The 17,185-nt window shown below is 39.8% G+C and overlaps 1 protein-coding gene across 1 annotated transcript in view; it reads right to left on the reverse strand.

Moving 5' to 3' along the window:
• Positions 1-17,185, reverse strand: part of ADCYAP1R1 (ADCYAP receptor type I) — a 103,332-nt gene that overhangs the window by 24,888 nt on the left and 61,259 nt on the right. The window contains exons 4-10 of the mRNA XM_075706534.1: positions 11,543-11,578; positions 10,853-10,894; positions 8,983-9,086; positions 8,334-8,431; positions 7,725-7,857; positions 5,354-5,507; positions 1,862-1,922 (exon numbers count right to left, since the gene is read on the reverse strand). Of these exons, the coding sequence (XP_075562649.1) occupies positions 1,862-1,922; positions 5,354-5,507; positions 7,725-7,857; positions 8,334-8,431; positions 8,983-9,086; positions 10,853-10,894; positions 11,543-11,578 (628 nt within the window). The remainder of the gene's footprint in view (positions 1-1,861; positions 1,923-5,353; positions 5,508-7,724; positions 7,858-8,333; positions 8,432-8,982; positions 9,087-10,852; positions 10,895-11,542; positions 11,579-17,185) is intronic.

Here is a 17,185-nt window from a genome sequence, read left to right on the forward strand (position 1 = left end):
GGCAGAGTCTGATCTCTGTTACGTCTCTGGTGTACATCTGGAATAACTCCATTTAATTCAGTAGCACAGCTCTGGGTAAACAGACAGTTGCATTTATCTCCACAACCCTGTCACTTACAGTGATGTGAATCAGGAGCTGAAGTCAAGGGAGCTCTGCCAGTTTTGTAAGGAGCAAGCAGGAGGAGACTCAGACTCCGAGTCTGTATTTTAGTCCATGCCTTTGTGGCTGTGGTTTCCCAGTTCAGTAATTTCTGCAATGTTGTCAGGCTCATGCTGGCTTCTCCCCCACACCCAGAACAATGCTTGCTGATTTTTAAAAAGTAACCACTGAGACGCTCAGCTAGAATCTGTCTAAATGTGTTGCATGCTAAATAGCTTCTCTAACTAAAAGAAAGGAAAGGAGTTTTTTTTGGTTTCTTTCTTCTTTTTCCTCCTGTGAGACATTCCCCCTACCCATAAAATGCAAGGACTGTTTGGACTCCTAAGAGAAATTAATGCATTTAGGACCAGTGTTGTAATCAAAATAATGACACAACAGGGGGTTCTGGCTTGTTTTGCATGGAAATAAATTATTTAATTTGTCTTAATGTCAAAATAGAACACTGGGTCAAAGCACTGGCATCCCCAGCGGAGGAAGGGCTTTATGTGTTTTCCAGAAAGAGCATAAAAGAAAAAAGATGAAGAAAACCTGACAGAACAGTGAATGCTGTGCAAAGTTTATATCCAGGTATCTCTAGTATAACGAGAAATTAAAACATAAGCCTAATTCTCTTGGAAATAGGACTTGGGTACATAACGATGCTTTTCACTCAGATTAAAGTTTTCAAAGGACCACTGCTGAATTTTCCAAATTTTAGAATAGAATAAAATAGAATAGAACAGAACAGAATAGAATAGAATATTTCAGGTGGAAGGGACCCACAATGATCATTTAGTCCAACTTCAGTCTCCCTCATTCCCAGCATTTTTCCTAGCATTTCACCAACTTCAAACATAGCGGTCATGAAAAAGCATTGCTAAGTTTGTATTCTCAAGGTGTACGTTCATGTCCATTCCTACCAGCTACGCCTGCTGCTCTCTCAGACCAGTCAATCTACTGACTGCCGAGGTGTGCGGGGCCATCTCGGGGAGCAGCCTTTCCTTCTGGTCCTTTAGAAAAGGGTACAGGAACTTTGCAGGGGTTTTTCCCTACAGGAAGAGACTATTTGGGTGGAATCTACCCTCTTGAATTCTTTCTGAAATTATTCCATTTCTTCTTTTTTTTTTTTTCCCACAGAAGAAAGGATGTGGATTTCTGTCTCACCTCTACTAATCTCCCCCACTTGATTTGTGGAAAAAAACTCTCTAAGGAGAAGCTAAACTCCTAATTGCCTTTGTAAATCAAAGCTCAGCAACTCCTTCTGCAGATTTCACTCATCACATCAGAGATCTCTGCAGTAATTTCTACAGATGAGCTCATTGCGTTCGTCTTCCTTCATAATCAGTTGAAGAGAAGACAATCACAGGTGATTCACCTGATGGGCCTTTTAAGGTGAGATAAACCATATCCTGGACTCCACTAACCGAACCGAGGGGAACGGAGGACCACTGGGTCAGCTGCAGGTTTACAGGGTAGATACCTACATCTTCTTTCATGAATTCACCAGTGCAATAGGGATATAAACATCAGACTATGGCTATTTACACAGCTGAACAAGAAAGCACTCCAGGTTGAACACTGACCCTAAACTACTTGCATACACAAATCCATGTCAGAAGTGGAAGGAGAAATTAGTCATGTCCTCTGATCGCTATATTTCTGTTTCATCCTTGCCATCGTGCTGAAGGCATGTGAAATGATTTCCCACGCAGTGATACCTACCCAGTATCATCAAAGTGAAGCCTCAGCACTGCCCAGACAGTGACACAAATTGTTGGGGTACCTGCAGAAGATAAGATGATCATATTGTTAGCAGTCTAGACACATTTAGTACTCAGTAATGAGCACTTTTTGCAACCTCTCCGCTGAGGTTTTATTTCCTAATAACACTGGTGTACAAAAAAATGCAATTCACTGCATTAATTCTGAGCTCTAGAAACATCTATCTCAGTCAGAGGATGGGTTAGTCTTGGGATTGCAGAAGCAAAACTGATAACAGGAAAGAATGATGTTGTTTCAAGTCATTATTGCTCAAAGCTGTTTGTACTGCATCTTGTTGCATGAACATTAAAACATTGTACAAAACACAAGCAGTGACATCAGCTTCCATGTCTAGAGCTACTGTAATTATGTAATAATTGGAGAGTGGCAGATGTTGAGCTGTAATGACATTATTGTACTCTTTGTATTCTTATGTGGTTTTGTTGTAAATGATGTGTGTATATTGTATTTTCTCTGTTATTGTGTAACTGGCTGATTTTGCTTTTCTTATTTAACCAAAAAAATCAGCAGAGGGTAGTATTCCACTACTCACCGTAATGCTCCATTTTTTTCATGAACCAAACAAACTCCCAAAAGAGAATATTGGGAGCAAATATTTAAATTTTATTTCAGACATTTGTTTACTCTTTAAAAAATGCATGTAAAATACAAATTGAATGAAAACATTGAGAATTCACTGAAAAAACAGGATTTATTTTCCCTTGTGAAAACATTAAAAGTGCAGTTTTTCGGTGGAAATGTTTTTATAAAAAAACACAGTTTTGCAAGAAAACTGTGAGTAAGTTGGATCTACATTTTATGGCAAATAAAATCTTTGACCAGGAAACTGCCTACATCTCTATTCAGGCACCACTGGAAAGATAAAGTGCTAAAAAGCAAACACAACAAGGACCTTGATAACCCCAGCTTGCAGCGGTGAACAAGACTGTCATAAGTTGACAGGAACAATTATGTTTCATACATTTTGCAAGGCTGTGTTGATGTCACATTAATTAGTCATTCGACTGAATCCACTTAAGCGAGTCTCTGTCAAATCTCACATTCCTGCTATCAGAAGTAAAAATATCCCTGTTAGACCTACATGACTGCTGAAGCCCTCCTCCTTTAAAAAAGCACACAGAGAAATATTTGAAAGGAAAATGATAGAAAGAAAGAAAATGACAGGCTTTGGGGAGAAGAAATCATGCATATTTAATTTAAACTGAAGTCTGCTTTTCTTACATGAGAATACTTAGAAAACATTGAGATCTTTGTGCACTTAACAGATGCACAATAATAAAAATCATCTTTAAATATCAGCCATGGGTCTGACGTGCTATCTAGTTTGCACTGGTTTGCACTATATAAATTTTGATCGTATGAATAGTGTTCCAAGTCTGAAACACGGGCAGGAAGACAGAATTAGACTAAATGTGTCATAAAAAAATAGTTCAGAAACCAGGTTTCAGATCAGCTTGGAGTTCTGAATCATCTGCTATATGAATATACGTATAGTCACATTACTTTTCTTTACATCAAAAGGCATATATATATCTCTTCATCACCTTCTTTTCAGCTTCTGAGTGACATTAGAAGACAGACAAGCCTGAAAGGCTGAGAAGAAAGCGATTCTCGATGGCTGTATTTCTGCCCTGAGTAAGGAGCAGGCATTAGGAGAGATCTCAGGAAGACAGCAATCTATCCAGAGAACTTATCAGCATATTGCATATTTAAGAGGAAAAAATTGTCTGGATCGACACAGCCGTATGTAGTTCTCATTAATCAGATGAGGACGCTGATGTGCTCAGCACATTTTAAGAAACAGATAAACATCCAGATGCTGCAAAATGCTGAGCTCTTGCTTATTGCTGCTTCAATGCAACTCCCTCCCGATCAGCTCCGAGCTGAGGGGCTGCTTTTGCCCTACATGATTTACAGCCAGAGTCTGGAAGTGCTTCTGTTTTTGCAAAGTGCTAAATGCTCCTACCAGGTCAGGGGAACTGCTGTTCAAGGTGAAATACGCAGGAGCTGAGAAAATCTCATATTTAAAAGCCGAAAAAAACCCCAAACCATCCACATTTGGAGATTCTCTTAGTGTTATTAATGGATGTTATTGATACCGCTTTGAATATGAAGTGATATCTATAAACTGAACAGCTGGATATTTTTTATGGTATTCAACTCAAGACCAAATATTCTGAAGCTGCATTACATAATGAATCCATCTAGGTAGTTCTTTCATTACAGAGACTGATTTAAAAAAAGAAAAATCAGTTAATATGCTGTGTTGCAATATTCCCACATTTAGACAAACCTACAGATATGAAATTTGTGCAAACTTAAAGGAACCCAACATCTGATTTATGTTCAGATTGCAAAGATTTACACATTGTTTTCTTTTATAATTGTCAAATTTTCATGTACATAGCCCCCAAGTTCTCTTTGAAAACAGCCTTCTATCTCAGCTATGATGCGATTATACATCTGTGGATAGTACAAGGGGAACTTTGAACATCCTTTTCCAACAGTTTCTTTTCCAATAGCCTTTTCCAATAGCCATCTTTTTCCAACAGCCTTTCTATGCCATAGGTTATTTTTGATCACTTGTTCTCTTCTTTCTTCTCTGTACCTTTGCTCCTATTATAGGGAGTCTATGCCAGATGAGAATTTCTCTGCATATACAGCTGCCTCAGGAGGAAAAAAGTAAAACCAAAAAAAAGCTGTGGTTTACTTGAAGGTTCAGGTTACGTGAGGCTGTTTTTTTCAAAGGAGAATAGTTTAAAGCATGTGGTTTGTATGTAGACTTTACACATAAGTATGCGTATGTTTGTTTAAGTATAAAAATTGAGCTTAACCTTCTTAAGGTACGTTTAAAATGAATTTATTCTTCTGCATTCACCATCTGACTTCTGCAGAAAAACATCAACAAAGAACTGTTTGAATGAACATGTTGCAGGAATCAATTTATGTCCAGAATGCCAGAATGAAAAATAATTACACTGGTTATCATTGTACAGCTGGCCTTTCTGAAACAAATCTTGTTTCTTCTCATTGCAAGTTTCCATTTCCCATCCAGGTAGGATGAGCATACATGGATACCCTTTGGATACCTTTTCAATTTAGCTATTATCTGGAAGAAAGGCACAAATGAAGTCTTAGAAAATGGACTAGACTTAGCATTGCAGATTTGATTAAGCTGAAGAACTTGGCATTAAGATCATATCTTGTAGAAGGCAATTCTCAGTTGTGGACTACATCTCTGCAAGAGATGCTGTGTCCTGCAGATTTCAGTTCAACTCTGTTCAGACAAAAAAGCACAATACGGTTCAGTCTGCAGTGGTACTTATATACAAAGACTAAAACTGTACTGTGAAACTGGATGTGGAAATATTAGATGGTTCGTGGAGATGTCTTACACATTGAGACATGTTTTAGACTAGAAATGTCACGTACCCCAGCCAATAATAGTGTACCAGTAGAAATATCTTCTCTCTGGGAAAAAGGTTTCTACCAATAAAGTGAAAAGGTACAATCCCTCGATGAAAAGCCAGAAGTAGTTGGACATGACACAGTAGTGAAAAAACACCATCACTGCTTTGCATTCCACCTGCAGAGAATCAAGAAAAACAAAGTTATTTCCATGTTGTTTCCTCCTAACAGATAGACAAAGTGCCTTCAACCTCTCCAAATCTCTTACTGGAAAGGAACACAGCTGGGACTGGTATTACACACTTTTAACAGTAAAGTTTTAAAAGCATGAGAAGAATGTGAGGTGCCACTTAAAGAGCGAAGCTTTAAAGGGCAGGTAGCCAATTTTACCAGTGGGAGGTGGTCAATGAGCTTCTGCAGACAGCTTGAGAATGTCTTGCATTAGTGGGAGTTCACATCGTCAATGGACACTAATTGCTAGATTTAAGCCCCCTTCCAAGGATTGAGTGCAGAGAAGAAAAGAATCCAGTTGTGTACTGAGAAACCTAAGGAAGGATGTGAAATGGCAGGATGATTGCAGGAAGCCCTGAGAGTGGGATCACAAAGGGTGCACCCTCCTGTGTGCTGTTGAAAATTGTACTTCCTTGCCATTTGTGGGTGTTGTCACTCAGGGACAGAAAATGCAAGTAAGTGTAAGCATAAAAAAAGCAGAATGATTTACTGTAAAAAATGATAGAAGCTTTCACTCATTTGCTGGGGTGAAAAGCAGCAGACAAAAGAAAAAAGAAAAAAAGAAGGAACTGGGGTTGTTTAGTCTGGAGAGTCATAGAACGCCTTGGGTTGGTAGGGACCCAACCCCCCTGAGAAAAGGAGGCTGAGGGGACACCTTATCATCACTCTCTACAACTACCTGAAAGGAGGTTGTGGTGAGATGGGTGTCAGTCTCTTTTCCAAGTAACAAGAGATAGGACGAGAGGAAATGGTCTCAGGTTGTGCCAGGGGAGGTTTAGATTGGATATTAGGAAAAATTTCTTCACTGAAAGGGTTGTCAAGCACTGGAACAGGCTGCCCAGGGAAGTGGTTGAGTCCCCATCCCTGGAGGTATTTAAAAGATGTATAAACTTAGGGAAGTAGTTTAGCAGTGGACTTGGCAGTGTTAGGTTAATGCTTAGACTAGATGATCTTAAAGGTCTTTTCCAACCTAAATGATTCTATGATTGTATGACAAAAGCCTTAGGTGGAAACCAAGCTCCACCCTAACTCTGTGAGTCGGACACACTTATCTTTCCAGAGTTGCATCCCAGTGAGACATCATTAGTCCTACAAGAGCAGGACTTTTCAACAAATCAGAGTGGAATCAGTGTATAAACTGGAAGATCCTGCCTGAGGCAGTGGGAGGCTGACAATTTTGACTCATTCCCACTTGCACTCCATCCTCTGGGACAAATCTGCAACCTTCATGGAATCTCCTGCAGTCTTCACGGAAGCTCTACCAAGGTTGAAGATCTGGTCATTAGATGGCTGATTTTAATGTGTTTTATGCTTCAAGTGTTTTGAAACAGAGAGGCAGATGCCACTATTAGAAGAGTGATGTGAACAAACTACAGATCTAACATGGCTTCAGCTTTACCATGGAGATGAATTAAAAAAAAAAACTAGTTTCAATGACAAAGAAAAGGCTGACTAAGAAACTACACAGCTGCACTTTCCTTTTGGAAGTTACTCAACGAATTTAGCTCATAACTGGATGGATAAAGGAGATCTCAGTTTGGGAACTCACTGTAATTCCACCATAATTACACCCGGTGAGCTGATTTATCAGATAAAATACTAGCCTTAATTGTGAAAGGAATTAGGATTTACACGTAATGTGTAGCTAAGTGCATCTGCTTTCCATGAAACCACACACTTCAGAGACAAACACGTGGCTACTAATGATTTTTTGAAAGTGTGACTGTCAGGGGTATTTTTTATGTCTGAAGAGTCACCCTCTCTACACATGACTCTGCCTGACATCGAGAACAAATAAGGCTCTGGGAGAAAAACCGGACATTCAGATGAAGGAAATTGCTTGTGTCTACTCACACCCCACCTATCACAGTGCAGATCTGTGAAAAGGAGAAACAACCGGAGTAGAGTCAGAAGCCGAAACTTGTAGGTCTGTCCTAAAGGACAGACTACTGGAAACTGATGAGGTCATGAGAATACCACCCACAGTTTCTTGTGAACCTGGAGGGAAGTTTACCACCAAGTACCTTCTCTCCCAATAGAGTCTCAGTCTACGATACCCAACAAACTGCTGCCTGCCTCATTTTTTTTTGTTATCTCATGCTGAAAAACAAAAAAAAACAAAAAAAAAAAAAAAAGAAAAGGCTTTGGCTTCAGTTTTACTTACTGTTGAGATAAAACAGTGGTTGCCATCCTGCTCAGCATAAAGAACCCCATCTTTAATGAATACAGATATTGCACGTAGGATGAATGAAACAAAGAGGTTCATGTGGATAAAATTTCGAGTGCAGTGAAGCTTCCTACAGAGGAAAGAACAAGGGAGAGGAAAAGAAGAAAAAGAAAAAAAAAGGCTTTTCTTTCATGGAAATAGCACACTAGGCCTATCTGCACACATGGCCAGAGTTCTAGGGCCCTGGTGATAAGAACAGCAACATCTGAAAGTCAAGAGTGTGGATAATACTGACCCTAAACCTGACCAAGAGGAGGATTTGGGGGTTTTCCTGTAAAAGCATGCAGGGTAGCATAAAATAGACCCAGTCCAATGCAGCTACTGCACTTGCATAAAATAGACCCACAGTTTCTGCAGTTGCATCTACAGTCTACTGAAATGTGACTACTGGAGTGTGTCCCAGCTGGGGGAACAACTCTGCGAAAGGGTTGTCTCCCTCTTATTCTACATCTGGTGAGATAAAACCTTAAACATTGTTTTGGGCCGATGAGCTCCAGCCTCTTTCCTCCAGTGACTGAACAGCTCACTGCTCGTGTCCTGACTCACCTGAAACGACACAGGATAACCATGGCGGTGGTGAGGGAAACAAGAGAAGTGCTGTATCCCACTGTGTACAGAGCCTTCACAGATAGATAGTAGTAATCCTTGGGAGGCAAACAATACGCAGTTAAATGGTTCATCTACGGTCACATCTTTACCCTGTCAAGGTGCAGGGGGAGCCATAGGCAGGATTTGTTTCTTGGACAGCCTGGTTGTTTGCTCCTCTTGGTTCCCCTGAGATCTCACTGTATATTAGAGCATCGCTCTATGTCTGGCGTACCCTTGGGTCTGCACACTGTGAAGCTTATTTGTCAGTGAGCTAGCAAAGGCTGTCTATATTTCTTTGACCACTGTGCATGTGTCTGTAGAAAAAAAGTAGCTGGCTAAGGGATTCTTTAGTCAACAGGGGAAGAACTGGCGGCTAACCCATGCTTCTAGAAGTTACAAGCTGTATCAACAGTAAACTCTCATATTCTGGAAATATTCAGTACAGGGCTAGGAAGGATTTACATCTTGCTTCTCACATTTTTGTGCCCATAAATATCTGATTGTTTCATTCTAATCACCATCAGATCAGAACATGACCAGAGGCTGGACAAAAAGCAGCCTGCTGCTCCTCCCTTCATTTGTTTTTAATTATAGGATTAATTCCCACCTGGTTATCAGACTCTGTTTCATTTTCATCAAAGCCGCAGGCATCATAATAATGAGGAAAAGGTTCGGACCAGCCATCTTCAGTGCAATTTCGGCTGATGTCCCCTATGTCAAGTACAGTTGAGAATGTGACATTGCTGAAGCAAACACCAGGACATATCCTCCCTCCCCTTGGTACATGACCAAAGAAAACCCCACAGTACCACTGGGGGTGCTGTTTATCTGGCTATCTATAGAAGACTTTAATGGCAACTTGAAAGTTTAATGACATCTTTAATGACCCAATTTTACAATAGGCTTCTACAGATGTCTAGCACTACAGCTGGTCACCACAGAGCAAAAAAGATTTAACGGGTATAGTCAGTGCCTCCAGGCCACCAAAGACCTCATTCGCAAGCACATACCTAAACCATGTGTCAGCTAAATATCCCTTTCTCTGCATTGACTCTGAAAGGCATCTAGGGAATAGAGCTTTGATGGAGACATCTACACTTCAGATGGCTAAAGGTTAAGTCCAGGGCTTAAATACAGGTAGGCAGTTTGTGCTAGTTAAGACGATCTATATCTGAGGAATCTGCATGGGTGTGGCAAGAAAACACAAGGCTAACGTGATTTTTGGGAGCAGCTGCCTGAAGCCAGGCAGGATACTGTAGGATATGTAAAATAGCCATTATATGTCTGTGGTGAGGCAGCTGGATTGTTCTCCTCCAGTCAGATAACGTCCCACTCATTTATCTTCAAAGCTCTAGGTTTCCTAGGCTCTGATCTGAGAGTGACTTTGTGAGGAGGGTCTGTAGGAAAACAAAAGAACATTTACACCTCCAGATGCCCAGTGTGGCTTCAGCTGACAATTTCAAACCTGTTTCAGAGCTTCTCACATTCCCCTGCCTATTATTTGTTCCAATCCCAGCTTATAACCTTCCTGTAAAGCAAGTGTTTGCAGGGAGGCTCAAAACTGGCTCAGAGAAAAACCTCTTTCTCTTTTTCTCTCTTTTTACCCTAATGGCTTGGTTAATCTCATATGTAAGGGCTAGCTCCTAAATGGCTGTCACTGACACAATCAAAAGGCTTAAAACTTTATTGGGAAACAAGAGCTGGGGGTAGGAGAGGAAAGTGTCTCTTGACGCTCACTTTGCTACTGAGGCTGCCTAAGGTGGGATGGCCCCTGTGGGGCTCTTTTTAAGCACCATTACTCTTGCCAGATCTCAGTGACCTGGTTGAAAAATTAAAGCTGGGTTGCTGGCTGCGCTTATTCCTCTCCAGAACAATAGAACAGTTTCCATTTATCGAACTATTACAGTTTTTGGAGTTTGAGCTGTACCTTGACCAAAAATTGATGGGAACTTCCAAGGTTTGTTGTGTTGTGTTTTTTTTTTTTTTTTAAGGTTGTGCTTCTTCGCATTCTTAGAGCAGTTTATTCAAGTAGCTCATAACACCAGCAGTGACCTTATTTTTAGAGAATCTGTTTAGCATCCATGCAGCAGAATATATCTATTTAATCACAGCATTCATTTAAGAACATTGCATTACTTGGCACATTTTGGTAAATTACTCTTGCACATTCATCCCCAGTTTTCCATGGAAAATAACCACTGAATCATGGTGTTGACTTTCCTTAACACCATTTAGTAATTACTGTTAAGCAAGTAGATATAATTTATAACAACATACTTGTTAGATTGCAAGGCTTAATAATGGAGGAATACATTTTCATAATACTGCTAAAAGTAATGCACCAGAAAATGCGTCACTGTAATTAGAACTGATTAGAAAATAATACCTAAATGGCAGGAGAAAAAAGCTTGGATCTTCCTTTTTAACAGAGAAAAAAAAAGATTGAAAGAGAAACATTCCATGGTTCCGTTTCTTACCTAGGGGAGACTGGGCTGTGCTTTCCAGCAGGTCGTAATCACCTATAAAAGTGGAAATTTGGTATGAAATTGTTTTGATTGTGTTTTCTATTAGGACCCAAACTGGTCTCTGCGGAAATCAGTGAATAGAATACAATTGATTTTTATTTGTTTGGATCAGGCCCAAAGGCAATAAATACTTGATTCTGTCTTTTCAGGAAGTAAACACAGTTTTACTTGTGAGTTAAAATCAAAGCTGAACCTATAAAATTAAAAAATCACTACTGCAAGCAGCGAGCACATAGCTAAAAACACATACGATAAAATTAGGACCAATTTTATTGTGAAAATATAAAGGTCAGTTATATCTTAGAAATTTACATTTATAATCCATAGATATTTAAGTATGGTCAGTTTTCACAGAATTAATGAAAAATTCTTTCCACCCATTAATGAAAAAAGCAATAATTAATTGGTTGTAAGTAAGACAGTTTAATTTTGTGGGTTTAGGTTAGATCACATTGATTTCTAGAAACTCACCAGATTTGTACTTTTGCTTTTTGTCACAGTGCTACAATGAACTCCATGCATTCATTATCATAAAGGTTGATACAGAACCAACTTTTGAATAATCTGATATTATCATGCACTTTACACACAATTTTTGAGAACAGAGATACATAGGAGGTGGTAAACACAACTGGTTCTTACCTGCATGGGTTTGCCCCAAGTTATCTACTTCCCAACCTGAAATTAAAAGAATAATTAATTCAATAAAAAAATTAAATATTTAATAAAAGTAATTAATTTGATCTTGATAATAGCTTGCTTCCCATAAAAGGTGTGGATGTAGCAGTGCCCAGAGAAGAACTGCAAGAAAATTTTACGAAAATCTGTTTTTCAAGATCAGTACTATATATTTGTGGGTGGAAAGTGCTTTTCAGAAGACTGTTGATTGCATTGTGTTGTTAAATCTTGTTATCATGGAGTTTCATCAAACTCTAGGAAGGATATGAAAAAGAGACGAGGGATTTTATTTGTTGGTGGCTTTTTTCTTTTTTTTTCTTTTTTTCTTTTTGTTTTTTGGGGGGGGGAGGTTTCTGAAATAAGAAAACCCCACACATTTCCAAAATATTGTGTCAAAATCCATGCTGATTTGTATACTAAAATTACAAAATGTTACAATGGGAAATCATAAAAGTTTGTGTTTGCATTAAGAATTTTGCTTTTCCGTTCTTTTACCCTTCCAAAATAAAATGTTGGGATTATCTTAAACCAATCTCCCACCCACCCTACTAAATACTTAACCCGAATTGCTCTGAAGTCAGACTTTCCCAAATCCTCGGTGGATTTTGGCTCCAGCTTGGTGTTGGGGGATGCATAAAGAGGAGCTGCCTTAAGCCACCGAGTGGTGCTGCTGCACCACGCACAGAGAGGAGCCTGACAAAGCTGTCTGCAAACACCTCTGTCAGTGGCCCACGAAAAAACATGTTTCCGACATTTCATTGACCACTAGGGCAGGTTAAATGTTTAGATTAGTTTAGTTCTGTATCCGCTGGAATAACCACAGAGCTTCACGTTGCTCTTCTGTCACCCTGAACATATGGTCAAATCTTAACTAGGGATTGGAAAAGCCATTCACCAGTTTGTATGAGACCATTTTTATTAAAAGTGGAATCCAGAGACTGATTTTGATCCTATGGGAAAGGAGAAAGACAGCATCTAAGGAAACAAGGGAGTAAAGAGAGTCTTTTCACCACAGCATAAAATGCATTTTCTATTTTTTCAAATTCCTTATCATGTAATAATTTGAAATTCACTCATTTCTCTCTCGCCTCTAAAATAAATCAGATGTGCTTTTTGATTTTCTAAGATAGAAAACAGAGGATTTAGTGTGAAGATGATGGTGGAGTCTAGAAGACTAAGCTGAAGCATGAGGTAGGCTGTACTGTGTCTTTGAGTGAAGGTACACACTCAACCCAGCCGTTACTCTGGAGGGTCAATCCTGAAAGCCATGACGGGAACCCCCTTGGCTCTGGAGGGTCAATCCTGAAAGCCACGACGGGAACCCCCTTGCCCTCCTGGCTTCTCTGCCCAACTCCAGCTGCTTTCAAGATTTCACATATGAGAATTCTTGGATGTTTGCAAATATTGGGTAGGTGTACTAATTCTGGAGAGAAGCCACCAATGCTCTGAGCAAACATTTTCCAGCAAAGATCGTTCAACCTGCTGCATCAGGCTAAATGACCAGACGCTGCAGAAGCGCTACGGCTGTGCTCCAGATTCTTGGCAGAATAACAGGGGTGCTGCTGCAGAATATTTTGGGCAGACCTATTTCCCCCCTGACCCTACCAAAACCCAGGTTTATTCAGAGAGATATAGCTCAGATATGGATGCCTATGCTGCTAAAATCTGAACTCAGAATATCAACTTTAGGATATCCTGTGGGAATTTTTATCTGTGTCTTATTAGGCAGAAGATCAAAGAGCAAGCCACTGCTCCTTGATCACTGTCTTTCATAGTGTCTGTCATAGCCTGCTGCCACTCAGATCAGTAGGTCATAATGGAACTTGTTCCTTACATGAAGTCACCTCACTCAATAACCTGACCAACAGAAGCAGGATAAGAAGAAGCTGCAAAAAATTTCCAAAAAACTTTTTGATTCATAAAAATCCAGTTTGCGTTTATCAGTTGTACAGTGTGGCTTAAATCCTGAAATGTGATCTTACAAACTTTCCAGAATTCTTGTTGGAGGAAGACCAGGTCAATATTAAGTAGATTGAAGGCTGATGTTCCCGGCATCACGGCATGTTACACTGACTCATCAGGAAAATACCTTTTTTGAAATGTAAATATTTTAAATTTAGCTATTTTATTCCAACAATTTAAAAGGAAAAAATAAAAATTACCATTATTTCACTCTAAATATGGGTGGTAGTTGATCACACTGATGTTAAAATATTAGATTTTACTTTATTTTTAATTTCATGATATCAGTAATAGCAGCTAAATCATTATATTAATGTAGGTTTGCAAAATGAAGATGCTTTTTACATTAATATTTCTTTTATATACCCAGATTATTATTGCATTTTAACTGTGTTTGGGCATTATGAAGGGATTCACATTTTCGACAATGTTAATTTTCTGATTGCTGTAGGAGCAAACTTGCCTTTTATTAACATATTTTTCTACATCTGAGTCCTTGCTAATATACTGAAGAAAGTTCCAGTACAACCTTTTACTCTACAGGCTTTTAGGCTTGATCCATCAACCTAATTTTCACTAATAAGTTAAGCTACTGGAAAGTTAATTAGATTTACACTGAACATTATGCCCTGAATTACAACCAAAAGTCAAAGTTTATCTAATGAGTATTGGGATAACACACACACACATACACAATTATATTTAACATTTTATAAATATCATATGTTTATGTACCCTGCACCAGAAGATGGATGTTTAGATGACAGATAACTGTGGTAATGGTTATGTTTGCTCACATGTATGAGAGTGCGATGGAGCGCTTTTGGATTATTTCTGTGCTTAACATTTAACATGTCTACAGACACGGGACAAGACCTGCATTTGAGCTTGCATCTGAGCTGGGGTTGTAGGAAGTCTGGACATAGGGCAGTCCCTCTCATTTTTCAGACTATTACCCTGAAACTGTGTTTCTGTGGTTTTTTTTTCACCTGAGTGCCCCTCTGGCTCTAGAGAGACCTCAGAAAATTTATTTTGGTGTCAGTAATGTAGTGGGCAAAATTGTAGGACACCTAGCTGCATGGGCTTCCACATGAGTCCTCTCGTTGCCTTACTCTTAGGACATAAACAACGAAAAATTGGTGCATCATACTTCACTGATGATGCAGAGCAAGCCCATCAAGTTGATTATGCAACAGGCTAGATGAAATACCTTTCTCTCCCAGAAATGAAGAATAAATAAAATATGCTTTTCTTTTGCGTTTTGACTGGGAACCCATTTTTCAGGATTTTAATTCAAGGATTAGCCATGACTTACATTGATGCCTGTGTTCCTCACATGTAGTTAAATACCAGCACAGCCCAAACTACAGAAAGATGGACCAACAGCAGTAATTAAGCAGTGTCTTAGAACACCATTTTTTAAATCAATAATTGCTCACACTAGTCAATAAACTCCTGAGGAAGCTAATGTTATCCTTGACAAAGGATGGTTTATCCAGTATGTTGACAGACAGTATTATTCACTATTTGACCAGACTGAATAAGCAAGTGTCACTCTTTGGCTAGCAAATCTTCCATTAGTGTTTTAACTGTCATTATTAATTAGATGTTATTTGCAGTACTACTTAGGGTCCCTAGAGAAGATCCATCAGAACGCTGAATTGTCAGTTCCAAAGACCAAACAGAGAAACCAAACACAGAAAATATTGCTTATTTCTATTTTCTATATGAAGAGAAGGAAAAAAAAAAAAAGAAGTCATAGGACTTGCTGATGGCTACCCATAGCGTTAGTGGTAGAGACCCAGATCTTTCATGCCCTTTTCTTGCACATTTATCAGACTTTCTTCCTTGCTTTTCATTTGCTGAGCCCCAGAAAGCATAACTACCTCCTCAGCATCCTCCAATGGATGAGAAATTTGATGCAAGCAATTGTTGCTTCTGATTTAAAGTGAACACAACCAGCAAAGCTGAAGCCAAGAAACAGCCCATGTACGATGAGCCTCGGAGCTCAGTGCAGCCTTTTAGATTGTCTCCTTCATGCCAAATTTGTGCTGGCTGCTTTCGATGTCAGCTGGCATGGCAACGGCTTTATCTCCCATGGATTTGTTTATCTGAGCACAACTTCCATTTAACCCTTTAGTTCCAGCATTTGTCCCTTATTAGTGGCAGAGGAGGGGGAATGAGAGGCTTCCAAAACTATTCTGTCCTGGAATGGCTTGCCCACACTTTTCCCTTATCCCTGTTGTTCCTATCTCAGTATTACGGGTTGGAGGACTGGTCCGCATGGGTAATCCCCCAAAAGGTTGGATTTTGATGGCGTTGAGATCAATGTGCAAAGTTCTCACTGTTTTTACTGCATGTTAATTCTGTCCCTTCAGAAAGTGCAGAGACTGGGGCAGAAAGAGGTTATGGAAAACATTTCCTACAATCACTTGTTATCGTGCTGTCCAGCTATGTGATAATGAGCTGGTTAGGCAGGAATTCAATTTTTTCTTGTTATATAGCACTGATTAGAAGCTTAACATTTAATTTATAAATACGAAATAAATCAGCAAGCTCTCACGCCTGACTCTGCAGCATCCACCACCCTCTGCCTTTTCAGTCCCTTCCCCATTGCTGCATGCTGCTTTTATGCACCAGCAATCTGTTCAGCCGGCTGGCAGAGCCGCAGTCGGGAACAGCAGCCTACTTAGCAGCTTTTTGGGGGCTTTCTGAGCTCCCCACACAGATACCGCTTGCACACTCTGCCCGCTGCTTCTAATGCCCACTGCCCCATCCTGTACCTGGGCACACACAATCCCACGTGCACACTATCCAACCATCCCGGTTCCTTCATTACGGATCTCTTTTTCTGGGGGGGAAAGTGATCCAGAATCAGCTGCTAGATCTCTACAATCTCCTTGACAGGATCTGTAGAAAGTGGCAGCCAGGCAAGGTTACGGAGTAGATGGCCTTCCAGGTTCCCATTTCCCTATGCTAAATGCTTTCCTTCACTATTTCCAGGGATTTTGGTCTCTCCAGCCTCATGCCCCATAACAATACTTTAAACTACAGATTGAAAGTCATTAGTCACTTGGAATTTACTGTATATTGCCATTTGCCTCACCAAAGGGATTTGTGAACATAGTGCTTGCACAAAGACAGTACAAAATTAAGTGGTATTGTTCATCATATTTAGAAGACAAGAAAACTGAGGCAGATGAAAGTTAAGATTAGGAAGCCTGGTTTGTAATTGTATGTTTGAATAAGAACTGGTGCCTAAGGACACCTGAGGAACTGATCCTGTGGGGCAAATTCATCCCATCCAAATTACCCACCTGAAGATAAGTTCATCTGGTTTTTAAGTCTCCTCCCATAAAGAGTGAAGAGACCGTCACTTCCAGAGGGTGATTTGGTTTAGACATCTGCCATAGGATGAGATGAACCAGCTTCTGCAACTTCTTTGTTACCCAATGGTTTGTGCAAAACATTGCAGTGAAGGAAGTGATGGAACTGATACACAAGTCCTTTCTCCCTATATCCCATACTAATTTCAGGGCACATGGTTTCATGCCACAGAGACAAGAAGACTCAGTGAATCATGCCTGGAGATCACGGGAGAATGCCAGTGAGGTCCCATATGGAGAACCATAGTACATAGGGCTG

Source organism: Pelecanus crispus, chromosome 2 (assembly GCF_030463565.1).
Source record: "Pelecanus crispus isolate bPelCri1 chromosome 2, bPelCri1.pri, whole genome shotgun sequence".
NCBI lineage: Eukaryota > Metazoa > Chordata > Aves > Pelecaniformes > Pelecanidae > Pelecanus > Pelecanus crispus.